At 36.5% G+C, this 20,825-nt stretch overlaps 1 protein-coding gene across 4 annotated transcripts; it reads right to left on the reverse strand.

Annotated features, from left to right (window-relative positions):
- Positions 1-1,985: 1,985 nt before the first annotated feature.
- On the reverse strand, positions 1,986-15,081 carry LOC145898787 (uncharacterized). 4 transcript variants are annotated; one of them, XM_082987396.1, is made up of 13 exons: positions 14,917-15,081; positions 11,274-11,420; positions 10,000-10,106; positions 8,040-8,199; positions 7,873-7,974; positions 7,560-7,709; positions 7,062-7,207; positions 5,789-5,951; positions 4,981-5,076; positions 4,787-4,906; positions 4,519-4,724; positions 4,136-4,322; positions 1,986-3,722 (listed from the first exon to the last, which is right to left on the reverse strand). In XM_082987396.1, the coding sequence occupies exons 1-13, from the start codon at positions 15,013-15,015 to the stop codon at positions 3,693-3,695; spliced, it is 1,713 nt and encodes a 570-aa protein (XP_082843522.1). In that variant the 5' UTR covers positions 15,016-15,081; the 3' UTR covers positions 1,986-3,692. The 4 variants fall into 4 exon arrangements, with proteins under 4 accessions (XP_082843522.1, XP_082843524.1, XP_082843525.1 ...); XM_082987398.1 differs by having other exon boundaries at positions 1,986-3,727; XM_082987399.1 differs by lacking the exon at positions 14,917-15,081 and adding an exon at positions 13,249-13,904.
- Between the last annotated feature and the right edge of the window lie 5,744 nt (positions 15,082-20,825).

Below are 20,825 nucleotides of genomic sequence, written 5' to 3' on the forward strand. Positions count from 1 at the left end.
ATCGTGTGAAAAAATCATGCCGCTACCTCGTAAGGTGGCCGAGTAACCCGCGTTCAAAGTTTTGTTAACTGGCGTTTTTTTTTGTCAATTAACTTCCCTCTGGTTAAAATTCGCCATGACAACAGCACGCACATGTGAGCTCATTCAACCGTAAATTTAAGTTAAATGCATCACTGCTTTGCTTGGTGATGCATGAATTTCTATTGTGACACAGGTTTACACGGTGGGCATTTCCCAGCAACAAAACTTATTTTTCTTAGAAATACCAATATGCGTCCTTCACAAGAAGCATAGCAATTTGCACTCATTTTTTGGATATGTACATCTTTGCGATGCTTTTTTGTGAGATCAATTTTCTACACACAAAAAGCGAGATTTTTCGATTATGTCAATATTATTATTGATAGGACAGTCAGCCTCTTGGTAATCACTGTGGAGCATATATCTTATATAGTGTTATTATTGAGTACTTATATAGCCTTTTATCATACATATAGACGTAAAGCCCGGGGTTAATATTTACTGCAAAATATAATTAAGCAATATTTTACAAACAATACAACAATTTCAATGTGAGTGAAAAGGAAAAAAACAAAGTTACCAAAGAATAGTGTTAAGCGATATGAGTGAGGTATAGTTCGTATGCTTGGGTACGATCACTTCAGCGAATGTTATTTGTTACTATTGTAACATACGTCACAGAAACCAGTGCTTGTATTGCGTAATGTTTTGCGTGCAGCTTTGCACAAGTATTGCATAATCCCATAATGTGACCCAAATGATTTAGCCATCGAATATTCTCGAGTTAAGTGATTCATTCAACATCCTGTTTACCACATAAAATGTTCTCTATGCTTATGTCCCATCACACCTATATTCTTGTATTATATTACTTCAAGCGCCTCATGATATCACGTGACATTATTGACCAATCAGCTCTCAGTATGGAGAGCTTTAAAAAGCCCAGTTTAGACCGGTAAATTCATTCTTTTTGATTCCATTCGATTCTACTTGTTCTATTGTATTACTGTTACACTGCTATTATCACTGAGACTCTACAAGCTATTCGCCGGCCTGGGATTTATTTCCATAGCCCGATAATAAACTGTTTATTCGGATACAACGGTTTGCTGGTGAGGTTCAAACCTTACACTATCTGTTACGGACAATAAGCTCCCCAGTACAAATAATTTTCACGCCACTTATAGTGATTTTGTTGTTGTCGACGCCTTGTGACGCAATAAGCACGTACAATCATACAATCCCCACGTTTTGGCCGGTGTAATTTTGAGGCTGGTGTAATGTTGAGGCTGCAGCCGTGGTGTAATGAACTTGTATGTGTCTTTAAAATTCTTTTTGAATAGGTGTGGCCAGAAAATCTTTTAAGATCACGACTTAAGAAATGATTTCAAAACTGCTGGAATAAATGTGCATATTAAAACTTGGCCGACCTTATACTACCAGTTAGAGAACTGCAAGGTGGAATTAAGAAAGGGCTTGAATTCTACACTATCTATAGGGCACTTGTAAAGATGCAACAAACAACAGCTTATTTGAGATGTGGTTCAGCCTTTCTTATTTTTTATCATACAGCGGAGACACATTATGTGGTGGTAGTATGAATCACCGATGACTATATGCTGCGCGTTTCAAACTTTAAAATATCTAACAAAACTTTTCAAACCGAATAAACAATGACTTACACACACCGCGACAAATACAAAGTTAGCAGAAAACGTCAAACAGTTTGTATATAGGCCCACGTCGTAATTGTTATTGCAACTATCCAGGCAGGACCGGGTACCCCGACCAGATGCAGAACATCACTAGGTGACATTGCTAGGCTAGTCTGGACTAAACTTCCATAATTTGGTCTTAAATGTCGCTTTCCCTCGCAATTCTCAATTTATGGATTACTGGCCCTGTTTGTTGTGTGTTGTTCCGTTTCTTTGTAAAGTTTTTTTGGCTACTATTTATTGTCGCGGGCAACCCTAATTTACGGAATAAAGAGTCGCAGGAAATGGAGCTGAGAACGGAAGCAGTTTAAGGAAAATGTCAAACTCGTTTGTAAAAAGTAGATAAAGAGCTCAGGGAAATGTCCAAGTGCGACTAATGAAAGCACGTCGAGCTTCCGGAATGAACCAATACCGTCGTCTGAGGAACGTAGATCGAGCTTACGAAATGACTAAGGGCGTCTAATAAAATTACATCGAGCTTACAGGCTGGGGTTGAAGTAAAGTAGATCTTATATGCTCCAAAGTCCAATTCTTTTCCTGTTGGATGAGTAAGAATACATTCCTCTTTAAATTGATGTTCACATATGGCAACTCATATGAACCAGACTGACTCCGAATTTAAAAGGGACATTTTCCATCTGGGAATTTATTTTTTTAAGAAAATATTTAAAGGCCCATAATAAGATGTTGTCATGTTGCTGATGAAAGCGTATGTGTATTTTCATAAAAATTAAGCAAAATTTAAAGTCAACATTATTGGAAAATATGTTTTCTGGGTTAAAGTATATTGGCCTTTCGTGTGGGACAAATATATTTCGCTATAAATCATCTTCAGTGTCTGCAAAAACAACGTAAAAAAGAGTAAAACACATCTACTACAAGTTCATCTCTGTCTTAAGGCCGCATCTCTGTATTTCTATGGAAAAGACTTTCTTTGTTGGGAAATGCCCTTCTCGAACTCTGTCCTGAGTGAAATCATGTGTAACAATGCAATGGGTCATGCATGGGCGCCAGTGTTTTGGTTGAATGAGCGCAGATGAACAGGCTGTTGTCAGGGCGATTTTCAGCGTGTTTGGGGCAGGTTTACAATGGTTTTCAGGGTTATTATTCAGGCAGTAAATTAAAGGGTGCTGTTGAACATGTAGCTTAAAATCTACCCAAATATTGAGGTAAATTTTGTGGAAAAATGAATCATAGAAAGTATGGTCAATTTGTGATTTTCTGTTAGTCCCGACCCTTGTCTAGGAATTCTGGTCAAAATTATATTCGAGATAACTACTTTAACTGCTCCCCCGGGGGCATTTTGACCCTCTGTTGGCCAAAAAAGCAGAAAAAAGTGTAGGTTTGTTTTGTGAAAAAATGAATCACAGAAAGTACCCTCCCTTTGCCATCAAGTGAAGCCACCAACCCTCCTCTATACAATTCATAAAGAATTAGATGTCTTGTAACTGTTTTTGGGGCCCCTCAGGGCTGTTTGTACCCCCCCTAGGACTGACAATTTAGCAGTTAGCCTTTGCAAAACCCCCCCAATGTGCTGTCTTAATGCAGCTGCATTCAATTTTTTTTGTTCAGCAATAGTAGTCCCCCTTCATGAGTCATCAGACCCGGCAATTGTTTTTGGCAAACAAGAGAAACTGTAATCAGCTGCACGATGACAAATGACTTCTAAAACTCAATTTTTAGGATTTAATTGTGAGATGCGGCCTTAAGGATGCTCTGTGTGCAACACAACCGTTCTCACAACCAACTAACAGTTGTGTAAGGACACATAAAGGGTGGAAATCGTTGCAACTATGGGTCAGGAATGGGGAGTGATTCCCGGAATTGGTCAACAGAAATTTAAGCCAACATTATTAGTTCATTTAATTGACATGTTTAAGTTTGACACCCTTCATATTCTCAATTCTTGTATTGTACAAGTGAATTCTTTTTACAAACTTGCTCTTCAAACTTTCTTCATATAGCTGTTAGTTTTTTCAGTCCAGTCTAGCCTTTGAAAAAATAGCACAAATTTATGGATTCTTCATTTAGTGTAAGTATGTAAATGTTGACAACATTTTGAATTGGACTCTTTTACAACATACACTATATATACCAAAAAGTCAATCATCCACTGAAAATGCACATTAATTATTGTGTTGACAGTGTTTTGTTTCTGGGAATAAGTACCACTTTAAATGTTTAAAACACTGCTATGTTACCTGTCAGTAAATGATACAAATTAAGTAGGGTTATCCGTTTGGATTATAGCAAATATTTTGTGGACAGGTTAATATGTTCATGAAATATAGATTAAATTCTTTGCCTGGGGTTTAAGACTTTTTGATGAATACAAAATTGACTGAATTTGGACAGAACATTTCTCACCAAAACCTAATGTTACACACAAAAACACACACCTTTGTGGCACTTCTTTCACGAAATGCAAGTTGTTTGTTTTGTTTCACTCTTTGTTGCAAGGTTGTCTGGCTCTTTTCAAGCTCATTTATTTTGACTTTCAGAAGCTGATTATGATTTTTACTTGACCACAAAAATCTTTGCTTCGCAATAATTTGCAGTTTATTTTTTTTTACTTCTTTTGTCAATCTGAAATATTTAAACATTGAGAGATATAGGATCGGTACTAAATTTTATAGCTACCAAATTATTGGTAATGGATTATTTACAGCTCTTCGTGCAAGCTAATAAAACTAAAATAAATGTAAAATGGATTGAGTTGCAGCTCACTGAAAATATAACATTGGTTACATTGCTTATGTAAAATTTACATCTTGGAACCAACCTGTTCCTTTCAATGTGCATATTGACATTGTCTTTAAATGCCCGGTTCCTGTCTTTTAGACCCTGTACCATTTTGAATCTGGCATGTTGGATGGCAATATCTGTATTTTCACAAGCTAAATCTGGATCTGTTTGCACACGTATTTCTTTGGTAACCTTAATCATTTTCTTTCGTTCATCTTCTATATCACGATGCAAACGCTTGATCTATATGTTCATTATTATGATAATGGATCTAATCAATTAAAACAATACATATATATTATTACTGTATCTCTAAGCTCATATTTTATCTTGCAGTCCTTTTTAGCCCTTTCTTCAAACTTTTGCAATTTGTACCGAATTTCTCCAAGTTCAGTAGTCAAACACTTGTGTGCTTCAGTAAGATCCTAATTAAATACGCCTCCAGTTTAATAAGGCAAAAACATGATAACCTGCTATACAGAAAAAGTTAATATTCCACCTCATTGTGTACTCGAGTTTGGTATTCCTTGGTAACACTTCGGTCCTTGGCTCTTCCCACCATATCACGTTCATTTTGCAACTCAATATACTGTTCCTATATATAAGGATAATTTTGCATCTAGTTATGATACACAATTATATGAATTGCAAAAATAAATCCATAATTTTTATAGAATTGCCAAAAAATGCATAATTTGTATTTTGAATTTTTATGGTTATATCGCCCTTATATTTTCACATTGTTGGTATTGTAAAATTTCATCAAATTCAGAAATTGTTTTTATGAGAGTCTTACTGTTTACAATCTATATTTTTTGCATTTGAACTAGATTACAAAAATAAAATTAACAAAAATGTAAATCTAATTATAGACATGACAATTTATCTGTAATTTTTGAAAGTCGAAATAATAAACTATAAATGCTTCCCCACATTAGTTATTTATATTAAATGTAAATAGGGTAACACACACCTTGTAATGCATAAGAAACATTAGACGCAAATTGGAAAAAGAGGGAGTATGTAACTGATGTGACCACAAAAATATTTTCATGCACTACAGCTCTTTGAACCATGGAAAACTTTGTAAATTGTTTTGCTTGAATCAAGTTAAAAGGCTGTAAAGCCTGCAAACTATGCAGCTGTGGAATATGGTTGCTTAAAAGTAATTGATACAAAATAGGAGAGAGATAAATCAAAAATCAGTGAGGATAAATGTATTAAATTAAATAACAGGGACAACTCATACACAATATTTCTTCTAAAACAGTATGCCAAGTTTTAAGACCCATATATCCTAAAAATACCTTGAACCTCTCTTTCTCCTTCATAATTTTTTCGCAGTTTTGTAAAACATGGTCTTTTTCTTTTTTCACTTGTTTAAAAGCTTCCTTGAACAAATCACGCTGTTCCTCGAACTTTTTCTTTGTTGTCTGGCATTCGTTGATTTCAGACCTCAATGTTTGTATTCTGAAGATATTTTTACATAAATATCCAAGTTTTGAAATAAAATTATTGAAAACACTGCAGTAATTTGGCAAAAATGAAAAGTGTACCATGGTTATCTAACATTGTAAAAAACAGTAAGACACAAGATGACAAAATTTTAACCACATCTAGGGATGGGCAATTTTCAGAATAGTGAATCCGGAGGATTCGAATCTTTAAACTATCCGAATCCAAATTGTCTTCAAACCGAATAATAGGTTTAATTATATGTACGGTAACTTTCCGTATTTGCGCATGCGACGGTGTTAAAAAATTAATATAAGCCGCCCTCGAATGTAAGCCGCATGTAAATGTTAAAGGCACACTTTGGTGCCCTACAATAATTGTCAACAAATCTGTCGTTTAAAATTGTCAGGTACAATGATAACTGTGTTTGATAAAACGTATTGGTACGGCAGAGCGAGTTAAAGGTGAATTTCATTAAAGCTCAGAGCCCCAGACAAATTATCAGCTTGACAATAAATAATATAAGTCGCCCTCGATTGTAAGCATCACAAACGATAGCTTAAACAACCTTATAAGCCGCGGCTTACAATCGAGTAAATAAAGTGCGTATCTTTTTTCGTCAATCTTCTGCTACGATTGTGACGTGCAGGTTTGACAGCCACAAAATTACTTGTTGCTTTTGGCAGACAAGCACATAGAAAGCCTAAATATATTACAGTGCAATAAATTTATTCTTTGATTGTGCTTTGTTGTTGGAGTCATGTAAAAAAATCTTTTATGTTTATTGTGCTTCAGTGCACAAGCTAAAACAAAAATAGAATAGGATTCAGTATTCTGGATTCGATTTAACTATTCTAGAATAGTGTGTTATTCTATATTGCCCATCCCTACCCACTTCTTTGCCTTTCCACATCAAATGCTTTTTACACTCTTTTTAGTATCCAATCTCAAAAAATGCAGAATTTATCAGCTTAGTCATGATAGCAACCAAAGTTGCTAAAATATTTAATCTTATAAAGACCCTGCTTTTAACGAAGCGAAATATATATGTCTAATTAAAGAAGACTGAAAGATTTTAACCTGAAACGAAAGTTTCCTAGACAGTTCTTATAAAGACCCACTTACTTAAATAAATTTTCAAGTTTGTCTGTTTTTAGGGCTTCATTGCTTTTCTTCAAATTAAACAACTCTTCTTGAAGATTGCCCTGGATTTGTTGGCATTTACTGATTTCATCTTTTAGCTGGTTATGTGACATCTGTGTGGTCATTATCTTAAACCAGAGTGTCAAAATTATTTACAATATAAATGTGTGTGGTTACAAATAAATCATCAGTTAAACCAAGTTCTAAAATGCATTTCCTGGAGTGGTTATCAAAATCAAAGGCAGCTACATATAATTTCAATGGCACCATGTTAGACACACGTTTTAAAACTAACATCATATGTGATATCAATGAATAAATAGTTTGTTGAAAAACCATTTATATAGTGAAAATCACCACTGCCAAATATTTGCCTTAAATTTTTTACATTTAGAAAAATAAGATCACTTTTGAAATGAACACTATGCTAAATACTTTTATTGTTGCTAAATACTTTTAATTCAAAAATATTATGACTACCTCATCTTTTAAAGACACATTCTCTTCTTGCATAGCAGATAATGCAGAACTAAGTTTTGCTTGACTCGCTGTAAGCTGCTTTATGTCAATACAAAAGTTTTCTTCAGAAATTTTAAATTTTTTGCACTGTTCCTTCAAGGTGTTTCCCCACTTAATAATATAGTATTCAGTTAGTCTTGAAAACAACATCATGAGCAGGTAAATATAACAGAAGACATGTAATGATACATCGATCCATAAATCCCATTACATGTTGCTGTAAAGTATCAAAAGTGTACAATATTCCAAGAGTATGCAAGGATTATATAATCACCTCAGTCAGATCAAATTTCTCTTGTCCCAATTTTTCAACACATGTTTGAAGTGTTTCTTTTTCGACAAGTAAGGATTTGTTTATGGTATTGTTGATGGCATTCTACAAGCAAAGATTTACCATTTTTATTTTCATATTTCACTGAACAAATTTTTAAATTTTAGTACCATGTTTTGCAGTTCAGCCAGTTGTTCTTGCAAACTATTTTTTTCGGTCTCAATTCTTTTGAGAGTCTGGTACAATATTTCAGTATCTTTTAACAGGTTTCCTACACAGGTTTCTCTCCGCTTTGCAGAAGTGTTTGAATAGGCAATGTACTGTGAGTGTCTAATAATATTTAAATGAATGCAAAATTAAAAAAAAAAATTGCCACCAAAATAGTATAAAGTGAAGTTTACAGAAAGTTTACGAAATATCAGTATGGTTCAAACCCCAGCTTTTACAATGTGGTGTTTGTAGCCTGCAAAGCATGTTTGGATTAATTTTGATCATTATCTCAAACAATCAAAAAGCATAGATGCAACCAAACAGTGCATCTTATATATGAATTTAGGATTTGCTAAACAAAAACTTGTTTTTTTAGTGTGTATTTTCATGTTTTTTTGCTTTTAAGCATTAGTATAATCTAATATTTGCATTTGGGATTATGCTGAAACCATCACCATACCATGAAGTGAAGTTGTTTGGCCTATTTGGACCACCAAGAACAAAATCATAAATTTTTATTACCAATAAGACAATGGGTTTGCAGGCTTGGCAGCCCAGGCATTGCAGCCTAGCTGGATCAGCCACTTTTTCCTGACAAGTCGAAGCAAGATTTGAAAAATCCCGGTGAGGTTTGAACTCACGAACCTGGGCTAACCAGGCCCAACGCTCTACCAACTGAGCTACGGGAGCTCAGTGGTTCACGGGGTATATTGTGGCCAAGGTACACTGGTGCGCAAGCGCACAACTTGGCAGGCAACCTTCACATATACGTAGGGGATCTCTACCACCGTATCAGATAACGCAGTAATATTTCATGCAATGGCATGATTGGCAGTATCGCCCCATTGCGCAGGGCCTTGCTTGTCGATCACAGCTATCGTATCACAGCCTAGCTGGATCAGCCACTTTTTCATGACAATTCCGAGCAAGATTTGAAAAATCAAGCACCCGGTGAGGTTTGAACTCACGACCCTGGGCTAATCAGGCCCAACGCTCTACCAACTGAGCTACAATAAGACAATGTAAACATATTTGCATAAAAAGGGTCAGGCAATCGTTTAAAATGCCTTTAGATCAACTTACGTTTCCGTCTTTAGTTAGGCTCACTTTTTACGAAAGAATGTCAATGGTGCAGACTTTGAATTTACATGGTTTTATCAAATATCTCACAATGAGCTTCAACCCGATCCCCAACACCCTTATCCAAACTTGAATGTGCACCACCTAAATTGCCCCAGGAGCAATTGTTTTACAAAGCGTGTGAATGGATTGTTTAATTATTATAAAACACATCAAATATTTTTCACCCAAAGTTGGTCCTGGTTGTAATTGTAGATTCTTGTGGCATAGCATTCAATGTTTTGTTTCACTTTAAACCACTAAATATTGTAGTATTTATGTCATATACTTTGTATATCCTTTTATTAGTTGTTACAGCTTGCTAAATATGTTTTATTTATTGCTTTTTTGCATGTGATACACTTTGTGCACAGGAACAATTTCTCTGTTTACAAACAAGGTTGTGTGGTTAGGACATGCAAAGGAATGGTTAATAATATTCATTGGCCACTGATTAAATTGTTTAGTCCGATAACATGTACATTTGTGTTCATAGGTGCCTAGTTTTCTTTTTTCCAGGAGAGGAGGCTATTTTTTGACGTCATAATTTGTTACTATGACATCATCAAGTATTGAAACACTGTGTTTAAATTTCAATGCATGAGGCATATTAGCCAAAAGGGTGTACGACGAAACCAACAAGTACCAGTTGGCATATCATACTGCGAGACTGACGTTACAACAACTGATGTCACTTACACAAGCAAAACTAGGTCAACATATTCTGTGCATGTCGTGTAAGAAACACATTGTTTTTAGGTCTAGCTTGACCATTAATGTTAAAAAAACTATCATACTCACTCATGTGCAAGTTTTTGAGATTCCGCAATATACAAGTCTTTTAGATCAACCAGGCGTTGTTCTCCATTAAAGTACATATCTCTGCACTTTTCATCAAAAATCTTTTTCTATTTGAAACAAAACAACAGAGAACTGCAGTTTAAAAACTTAATAATACATTTCTCATCAGAACACCATACAGTATTTACTCAACTATAAGCGGCCACTGATAAAGTATTTTATCCTACCATTCGTCAGGCTTGCAATGGAGGGTGGCCTACTTAATGATATGCCGGTATGGTGTCTGTAGATAACTATTAATTTTTTAACACTAGTGCATACAGCTTACAATCTAGGTCAGGCTACAATCAAGTAAATATGGTATGCCCTGTAGTTTGGCCATGGTAAAATAGCCATAAAAATTCAAATTTTTCATGAGCATATTTATGTGTAGGCCAACTTATTTTATTCAAACTGTACTTTCCCAAAAAATAAGAGCCTTTTTTATTGACAAGCAACTCAAATTATCCTCAAGTTAGTTTGAGAAAATATGCTTTGTTGTAGTCTAGTTAAGATGTGTTGGATTCGACTAAATAGTATATATTTATTTTATTTCAATATCGACTTAATGTGATTGTTGGCAGCAAATCCTACATGCAATGTGCTTGACTCAAATCAGACTCATACACTCAACACTAGCAAATTTAGTGTACAAATTTTGCACAAATAATATAGTTTTGTTGCTATATCAAAAAATAAGATAAGCAAAGTGGAGCCATATCATTGGCTTATTTTATTGTGACACGGGGCCTGACGGCACTATTGGTTGAGCTTTGCTTGGCCGTAGTGTTTCCACCTTGTTTTCTCCGTAAGGTTGCACCTAGTTTGGTGCCCAACGGATGACGTTGATTGTATAGTCACCACAAAGTCTTTGCGTGGCCGTTTGGTCAGCAAAGTCATCTGAAAGTCACACCAGCTGCACTGACGAGACCTTTTAGGTCGAAACAGTGGCCATCTGTCTGCAGCTTACACAATTAAAAATAAGGTTCAAAGGGTTCACAGCCAAGCTAAATCAGCCACTTTCCAGACAAGTCAGAGCAAGATCTAAAAAATCAAGCCCTCGGTGGGGTTTGAACTCACTTCCCCGGGCTAACTAGGCCCAACGCTCTACCAACTGAGCTACAGGAGCTCAGTGGTTTCACGGGGTAAATTGTGAACATACCTAGTCTAGTTGAACATTCCATTCAGTTCTTTTTATATTAATGATTTAACTGTGATAAAAAATATAGCCATACCTCCAACATTGAGTAGTATTTTTGGCGTAGCATTTCCACATTGCTTTCCTCATTTTCAATTTCACAAAATAAGGATTTAAATTTAAATGCTGCATTTTGGGATTGTTTGTACAACCCATCCAACACCTTTTCTGAGCCTCTCAATTCCTGTTCAAAAGTTTTGGTATATAATATATGTAGTATTATAACAACAATATGTCGCATTTAGACTTGGTCAAAAGTGCATAAAATTAACAAGATCCCTAACAGGATTTTAAATTGCCTTGATAATGTAAAAAAACTCCAATACTGGTGTCTAATGTTGTTAACCAGTAGATAAATCCAATACTGGTGTTTACTGTTGTTACTGAGTTTACAAAAATGCTTTGGGATAAGAAAGCTTAAATGGCACTAATATACAAAAATTCTAGCAGTTTCAATCATATAAGTAGGGAATTCATCCTCCTGCTATTAATACTTGTCGAATAACACAAAATGTATTTATATTTGCAGCAAAGCAGCTATCGGGTCTGGTGTACTGCGTGTATGCGAGCGAATTAGGTGGGGGTCTTTGATGGGGTCCCAACTCAAAACTGAAGGTTGCTGCAGGCTGAAATTTAATATGCTTGGTCACAAAGGACATGTCTTTCGATCGGTGCAATTTTCGATTCGATTTGGAACTTGCTTGTGACGTCACAATGTTGCGTAAATCGTTCTTGTTCTAAACGACACTAGGTGTCGCACAAAAACAGTAGGTACTTAAATTTCAGTGGATGGTAAAGTAGAAGGATAGACCTTCCACACGATGCATCAACAGCCCCTATGGGGTCCCTACTTTTCACGCTACGACCCATCGAATATGTGGTGCTAAAAGTACACATGGTCGGTTTCTGTCTTTTTGCGTGTATAACACCGAATTAGGTGGGGGCAACCTCATGTGATCCCCCAAAAAGGGAGTTTTTCCTCCCAAGGGCAGTGAGGTTAGCTATTGTGAACACTGTAGAACTCTGATTCTATTTATCCGGATTTAGCGATTATTGTCCCAAGGTTTGTTTTAGGCCGTTTTGTATTTATTTGCAACGTGCAGATCCAAAAAGCATTGAGACATGTGTTTGTAACAATGCGCTGATTACCGAATGAGCATGTGGGCAAACTGACGGGTTCCTCATTCCCGAAGTAATAACAATGGATAACTGATATTGCAATTAAACTAAAGTAATTGTTACGAATAAGCATAAGACAGAAACATGGTTTGGTGCACAAATTAAAAAAAGTTGTAGCGGGAAAATCACCCGTGGGCGACCAGAAGGGTCATAATTCGTCTGAATTAGCACTTACTTATTTAACCAGCATGCTTCTTATTAAGCAACGTGTTACTTGGAGGCAGAAGGGTGAATATTTACACGTTGCTTATTTAAGGAGCACCTAGTGTTCCCAGTTCAATAAGGTATTTTTAATATTTGCTTTAACCCTCTATGGACAGAATTATTAAATTTAGAGAAAAAAATAATTTTCTGTGGTAATGATTTAATGATAGACTAATAAACCTGCATAAGAAAAATTTTTAATTTGGGGTAAGGGTTTTTTGAAACGTGACAAATTTGTCACACCGGTCCATTAAGGGACAAATTTCAATGAAAAAAAATTGGTTCCTGCAGTTTTAAATAGTAAAATTACCTTGAAAATCGGATAAAAAATGATACAACACTTGGGCTACTTCATGTTATAATTATTATGAGTTTTTGCACATTCCATGTTATAATTATTATGAGTTTTTGCATCCCTTGGCAAATATTGAGGTTTCAATTATGGCCTCAAGAACTGAATCGACAATGGTATAATCATTTGAGTAATACTCAAATTAGTAAAACACTTTGTATTTGATCTAACTTACCAAACCCATCAATATAAACATAGAAACTGCCTAACTAAGCTCTGCTCATCATCAAAATTAGAATATTATCCGACAAGTCATCATCATTTAAATCATTTTTACCATTATCATCCCCCATAGACCTTCCACATCATTTGTTACCATCAATTTACCTTACATTTATTGTATATGATGGAAAATCTTCACAATTTAAGAGCAAAATCGTTAACTTGTAATTTTCGCATCCATTACAAAATATCACCTAATGGACCGTGTGGACAAATTTGTTATGTTTACAAAAATTTCCATAAAATCATAAAAAAACACATCTGAACAAAAATCATTGGTAATTACTTCAATTACATCTACGCCCACATGCATGATTTTTCTCACTAACTTAAAAGTAAAGCCTTCAGACTACAACCGCAAACCTACAACAAACCGCCATTGGCGCCATTCACCAAAACACAGTTTCGAAAACTACCGCCGTTCCCAGCCCAGGGTTGCCAGAATATTTTTTTTGTTTAGAGCCAAACAACACGACAAAAAACGCCAAAAAGCGCCCAAACTAGTTTTGAGTGAAAAAGATCCAATCGTTTAAATACTGCATTGTTTAATTTTCTGCTCCCCTAACATATGTTCAATTGTATTTACAGGCAAATTACATTCATGTGGTAGAGCAACATATAATCTCTTCTTTGTTTATTTATGCTCTTGGATTATTTCCGACTTTCTATGTGCATATAGCAATGCCAGTGCTACGCAAAAACTCAACAAACAGTCTTTCAAAACTCAAATTATGACGTCACTAAAGAAGTAGTCAAGTTTACGAAAAAGTCATAGAAATGTTTTCTATGGACTTTGGTTTACGCTACCCAGGCATACAGTTTGCAACGCTTCTGAACTAACTTGGGCTGTGATGCGTGACGTTTTTTACCGAAAAGAAGCATACCGCGAACCTGTTTCGTCACGAACGAGCCCGGGCAACTTCCGAACGCAAAGCTAACAGGAAAAACGCCAGAAAAGGGCCAAATAAGCCAAACCAAATTTTGGGCGCCAGACAAAATGGAAAAAAGCCAAAGCGCCAATCTGGCAACCCTGTCCCAGCCCTCCATCGGAGTTTTCCATAACAGTGTTTCCAATTGCGAAATTGTCGTTCTTTGAAACGTAACGAATGAGATATTCTTGACCAGCGCTCAAAAAACGTTCATTAAGGGTGTGTTTGTTGCATGTATTCTAAACGTTACCAATTTGTCACAAATGTCGATATAGGGTTAACAAGGCCCTCGTGAAAGAGCTTGAAGGCGAGGTAATACCACCTTGACATAGGGCAGACGTTGTCAACCCTGAGCTTGCAAACAACCAATTTCACTCTTTAGCACTAAACTGGATCAAACTCAGGGCCACAAAACCTAAGTTGGCAAGGATTATTTTGATTCTTGAATCCACAACAAACAAATTAACAGTCACCATACATTTACTTGCTACTTGAGGCACAGCTAATATAACAAAAGCCTCAAATGTGTTAAGAATTCAATGAAACTATCGCCTCAAATGTGTTTTTTTTTTTTTGTTAACATTTTTGTTATTTTCCTTAAAACGAGCTTATTTAGTCATATCAGAGGACAAAAGAGTCACATGTGGTTCCAGGGCAATGGGTTGCCGACCATAGGGGGTATGTGTAAAATATTCGGTTTCGTATTTAAACTGAATTAGTATAAGAAATTAGTAAAGAAATAAGTTGTTCCGCTTCGTTTTACTCATTAACTTATAATACTTTTGTGTACATACCTCGTCTAATGCTTGATAATGTAAACTGCCGTGCTTTTTATCTGGATCTGGGGAGCTGCGGGTTTGAAGGACAACTTTAGATTTTGTAACAAAACTCATGCTTGTGTTTAAATATTGGTCCTATCTCATGTCCCTAAAATGACCTAAATATTTACGATTTTACTAAAAAATACCCTGCAAAATAAGCGGTCTGTTCAGTACAGGTTTTTTTAACCTTTTTTGATGCGTAGGCTAATCCATATTGTGTGTAGCATAACCTTGCTCACAGTAAGTAGATGGAAACACATTTAACCTACTGTAGTTTCTAAGTCTGGAAAAATCGTTAAAATGTAAATACAAGAAATTTGCTCGCGTTTTCCAATTTGAGAACCCCTGACTTAGTGGAATTTTATAGGATTCAACAAATTCTAGCGACAACTCTAGGCACTGAAAACTGCTCTCCAATCAGTTATTCATAATAAGTAGGCTACAGTTTGGCAAGCTTTTCTGAAACAATGTTGGGGTAACTAAACTGAGATCACTATGAAATGGATTAGTCTGTTTTAAGCAAAATTCAGAGGTTCTCCAGCTATTGTAACAGACTTGAAATTATACAGTTGTTAAAGAAACATAACCCTTCAACCAGAACACAACTATTATGAAATTTGCCAAAGTATGTTGCAGAGTTACCAGTATCAAGTTATGTTTGAATTTTGTTCAAAGTAAATCTATTCACCACACCTTTTGCTATGATTGCTTTTCACCCAACCAATTAGTTATCTGCGTGGTCCGTTGTTATCCTACAAGGTTTCGTATTTCAGATCACGTTGGTGTCTATACAAACAAAGACAGCCATTGTTGTCCGCTATGGTGTCGCGATTAGCGCTGATAAAACACAGTACGAAACGCAAAAACAAAGTTTAGCTCTTTCATAAGATCTTTTTAGGTACCCAATATTTCGCCAGCAAAAGGTGTGCAGGGATTGTAAATAATGTAACTCAAGGTACTGAAATTAATCATACCAAGTGAATCTTTTAACAGACATTGCTGGCAAAATATTATTGGTTGTTCTTCGTTGTTTAATCACTTTTTCTAAATGTTTTTTTCCAATAATATCACTATAGGAAAACTTTACGTATAGTCCATATCATTTTAATCACAGTTTTATGTGAAATTGCCAAGACGAGTTATCGGTAGTCGAATAAACCGATCAAATCTTGTGACAAATTGTATTGTACCCTTTATACACTCAGCTTTTGCGAGTTTTCCAAACATATGTAAGTTTTTATACCTAATTGTCTTGGATCAAGTTTTGTTTGACGCTAATGTTATTAGGTTTTCAAATGTTAATTTCGCGCTTTGTTACACTTGCGTCGAAGTCCTGCTATTGTACACGCTGGGCGTTATGCTATAAAAATAATCCAAGGTGTCTCAAGAGTGTATAGTGGACTATCCCGACTAATCGAAATATTTTGTTTGTAATTTTTACGGCGTTTGTATGATTTAAATCATTTTTTAAATTTTCATTAGTATGTCATTTCAATTTATAAATAGTCATTGTTTGCAATAGTAAATGATAAAATAATAACTTGGCACATACTTGAGTAAATGAGAAACCATTAGGCCTAATTTCAACCTTTTTTCAAGATGCGCTTTGTTTGCTCACAATAAAGCTTTGTGTTTCTGCAATAACGCATCTATGAGTTGGAGCTTTTAAAACATGATTTTCCTGCTCAAAAAAAAAATTCCTTCTCATACTCACGTAAAACCTTCTCTCCTTCCTCATTAAGGTTAGAATAATTTCCGAATCTTCACTACAGCTCAGGCTTCTCAACTAATGTAGCTATAGTTTGTACTGCTACCTATGCTTAAAGAAGGGATCATGGTCGTTTTAAGGTGCCACAAAGTATTATGGTGACAATACATCCTATACTCTCGGAGCGTAAAAGTTTGCATTTAATGATGTGGAAGATACGACTAAATATGATCTCGCGTAAAATGAAGGACATTTAATTCTCACAAATAAAGAACATTTTCTAAGACGTTTTCATTGAGGACAAATATTAGAAATAAGAAAGGCATGGAAGTACTGGGGAAAATGTGGCATAGGGATGTGTCAATACAAAATAGATTCGGATTCGGCTCCGCACTACATCCGAACATTAAATTACGTCATAATAATATGGTTATAATATGGTCGTAAAACATCGCACACACTGTTTGTATTTTCCCTGTAATTCTATTCCATTAGGTTACTCATAATTCGTGTGTAAGTTTGCTAGTGTTAGATGTTTCGTACATATAGTATGAGCACAATTGTTTAAACTTGGATCAAACATATCGAATGTAGCTGTCAGCTAGATTGATTTTTTTCAGTTTACACTCAGCAACTATAGCCTACATACGGTAATCGATCGAAAGCCTTCCAGGGTGGCTAGGTTGACTGATCCGGTAAAGTTTAAACTACATATGTTAAGGCATTTTGCATTGTTGCGTTGAGCGATGAGTGCAGAGGGAAAATCGATCTCTTTAAACTTTATCGGTCGTACCTTTTGAGGAAAGAGCGTTTTTCAACTAGAACAGTGATTTCACGACTACATGGAAAGATAATTTCGTATTTTTTTAACGGTGCAACTGAAAGGACCAATTCCATTACATTTTTTTCTTTTGAAAGCAAAACTTAGGTCATTAATGGTATTGCAGTTCAAATAGGTTCGGTCGGCTGCTATACCTGAAACTAAGTCTGCTATGCGTGTTCTTGCTGTAGACTATTCAATTTGGACTCCGTAAGCAGACCTATTTATCATTAAAAGACACGTTGCAATTTTCAGTTGGTTTGTATTAAATTGTCCAAAGCGGTTGGTGACTTATTCAGATAGAATTGAACACGTGACTGAGTTATAGCGAACTAATTACAAATAGCGTGGGAGCGTGACAGCACGATGACGCGAAATACAAGATCTGAGAACAAAGGAATGTGGATTCGTTTTATAACGAAGGGTCAGAAAAAATGTGTGTTGTTCAGCAGGATGCCAGAAAGCTGTGGATATTTTGCAGGACAGCTTAACTCCGCCTGCATCCTTGTGAAATACGTACAACACAGTATATTTTCCCTATGGATAAAGGAAAATGCCAAACTGTTGCGATTTGTCGACCCGGTACTTGTGAATAATGTCTCTAGAGTGGGAGAGATATTGGAAAACGCTCCGATGAGCTGCGCAAAGTGCACAGAGCAGGGCATGGCTGTCCTGCTGCTGTGCAGGTTTTCTCTCACTGAAAATTCTTCAGAATGAATTTCTTTGGACAAGCTCGCGCGATACACTTGGAGGTTGCGCTAGATCTCTCAAAAGATGCGTTTATTAATTTCTTGCGACGCCGTGGGCCCGTTTCTTATATATATTCGGATAACGGGACAAATTTTGTGGGTGCCAAACGCGTCCTCCAAGAATCAATTGACGATTGGAATTAGCGACAGATCAATTGCTTCCTGCGTCAGAAAGCCATAACTTAGAACTTCAATCAACCGGTTGCGAGCCATTTCGGGGGAGCTTGCGAACGAATGATACGCTCCGGTCGAAGAGTTTTGTTCCCAAATGACGACATTCTCCTTACGCTGTTACTGGAGGTTGAAAGATCGTCAATTTGAGGCCACTTACTGACGTTCGACTGGAAATGGGAAAGGATGTACCCCTCTCTCCGAATCATCTGCTGAAGATCAATCCATGTGTTGGACTGCCACCAACCGTGACAGCGCCATCAGACTGCTATGTTCGCCGTTCTCCTCCGTTATCAGGCGATTCAATTCATGACAAAAATAAAAAAATAATGACAAAATGAAAAACCTTTTCCTTCATCGTTCTCATGATGGACCACAACACTCCCCGGGGCCAATGGCCCCTAAATAGAGTTCGGAGTTTGTGTCATAACATGCACGGGATAGTCAGAAGCGGGGTAATTATACGACGACGGGTCATAAGACGACCAATCGCCAAGCGTTGTGTGATTGTGCGCGCGCAGCCGGAGATATCAAACGAGATTTCATTTTGCTACCCCCATTTTGCCGGGGGAAGATGTACAATCTCAACCCCATTATTGTTTACAGGTGCTATGCGCACAGTCCTTACTTACGTGAACATTGCGTATATACGTCACTGTCTTCGTTAGTCAGTAAACTGCAATTGTCTTTACCTGTAGGCGGGCTTACGTTTACGTTTAGTCTTTAGTGTTTGGCTGTGCTGCTTATGTTGTCTGCTTAATTTGCTATTTTTCTTTGTATCATACGTTATTAGGAGGCAGTATAATATTTAAGACACAATGCCTTAAAACTGCATGCCCCTGTTAAGCACATTTAAAGCTTACACACGTCACAGTTCGGTAAGTTTTTGTTTGTTTGTTCGCGTGGCGTTGCGTCATGTTTTGCTTTCGTTAGAGAAAACCTCGTTCTTGGGATCCGCGTATTTCGACTGTATATATATGGAAGTTTCGTGGGGAATGCTCTTATTGAACTCTTACGTATGAGTAAAATTATGTGTAACAATGCAATGTGTTATGCATGGGTGCGAGCACAGAAGCACGAACTGTTGCTGGGGTGATTTTGAGCGTGTTTTTGGGCAGTTTCTGTAGTCGTCAGGGTTTTTTCTCAGGCGGTGCATGGCGGTCTGGTTGAAATGTAGCCTACCAAAAAATTCAGGGAAATTTTTGTGGAAAATTTAATCACCAAAAAAATTGTTTGCGAGACAACTACCTTAAACGCTCCCCTGGGGCATATCGCTACCAGTTGGAGATTATTTTGGCTAATAATGCAGAACAAAATGTAAGTGTGTCTTAACAAACGTATACTATATTTGTAATTCCCTCCTCTACACAATGCATTCGGAATTACATGTTTTTTAAATAGCAGCCCGTGGGGCTGGTTGTACCCGCCAAAGGACATGCAGTTTTCCGATAAAGCCTTTGCAGTCTTAATGCAGCTGCGATCAATGTTGCAATTGTAACATGCGTTACAGAAATCAGTGTTTATATTTCGTAATGTTTCGTGTGCAGCAATGCACAAGTTTTGCAAAATCCCATACTGCGACCCATATGATAAACTCATCGAATGTTCTCGAGTAAAGTGATTCATTCAACATCCTGTATACCACATAAGATGTTCTCCTAAGCTTATGTCACATCACACCTATGTTCTTGTATTATATTACTTCAAGCGCCTCGTGATATCACGTGACATTATTGACCAATCAGCTCTCATAATGGAGAGCGTTAAAGAGCCCAGTTTTTACCAGTAAATTCAGTCAAGTCTAGTCTTCGCCATTCTATACGCTGACATTCCATCAACGTTGTATTGAAGTTGTAATGAAGCAGATAACAGAAATGAATACAATTATTCGGGAAGATATCCTAGTTCTGGGTGCTTTATAGGACGGGGTAGAAGCAGGTTTAACAATCGAAGAGACTCAATTCGCGCTCAGGCCATCGAGTCACTGTTAAATATCTCTGAGACCCTTGGACAAAAGTAAAATAAGTCATCAGCCCCAACAATTGTTTTGGTGAGCAAGCGAAACTGCTGCCAGGTATATGAAGGACCTCCAAAACTCAATTTTTTTAATTTAATTGTGAGGTAGGTGAGATAACGCAGCTTGGGAAAAGTTTTTTAGCTAAGGCGGCCCCGACGCTCTTATATAGCCTATATACCGTCATTTGTTATTTTATGGTAGGAACGCATTCAGGTCAAAATTAGTTGCAGGTTGGATGCTTAAAGCGCCCCCCAAAGGGGCATTTCGGGTCGGATATTATTTTAACTAAAGGATCTATATGGCAATTAAATAAAAGAAATCCTGATTTCAAGGTCCACTGCAATAATGCGTTTGCCGACTGTCACGTGACTTATATAGGGACCTAATACTCCTCAAAGTTAATAAAATTGTTGCACC

The sequence above is a fragment of the Ascidia mentula genome, chromosome 4, assembly GCF_947561715.1.
Source record: "Ascidia mentula chromosome 4, kaAscMent1.1, whole genome shotgun sequence".
Taxonomy (NCBI): domain Eukaryota; kingdom Metazoa; phylum Chordata; class Ascidiacea; order Phlebobranchia; family Ascidiidae; genus Ascidia; species Ascidia mentula.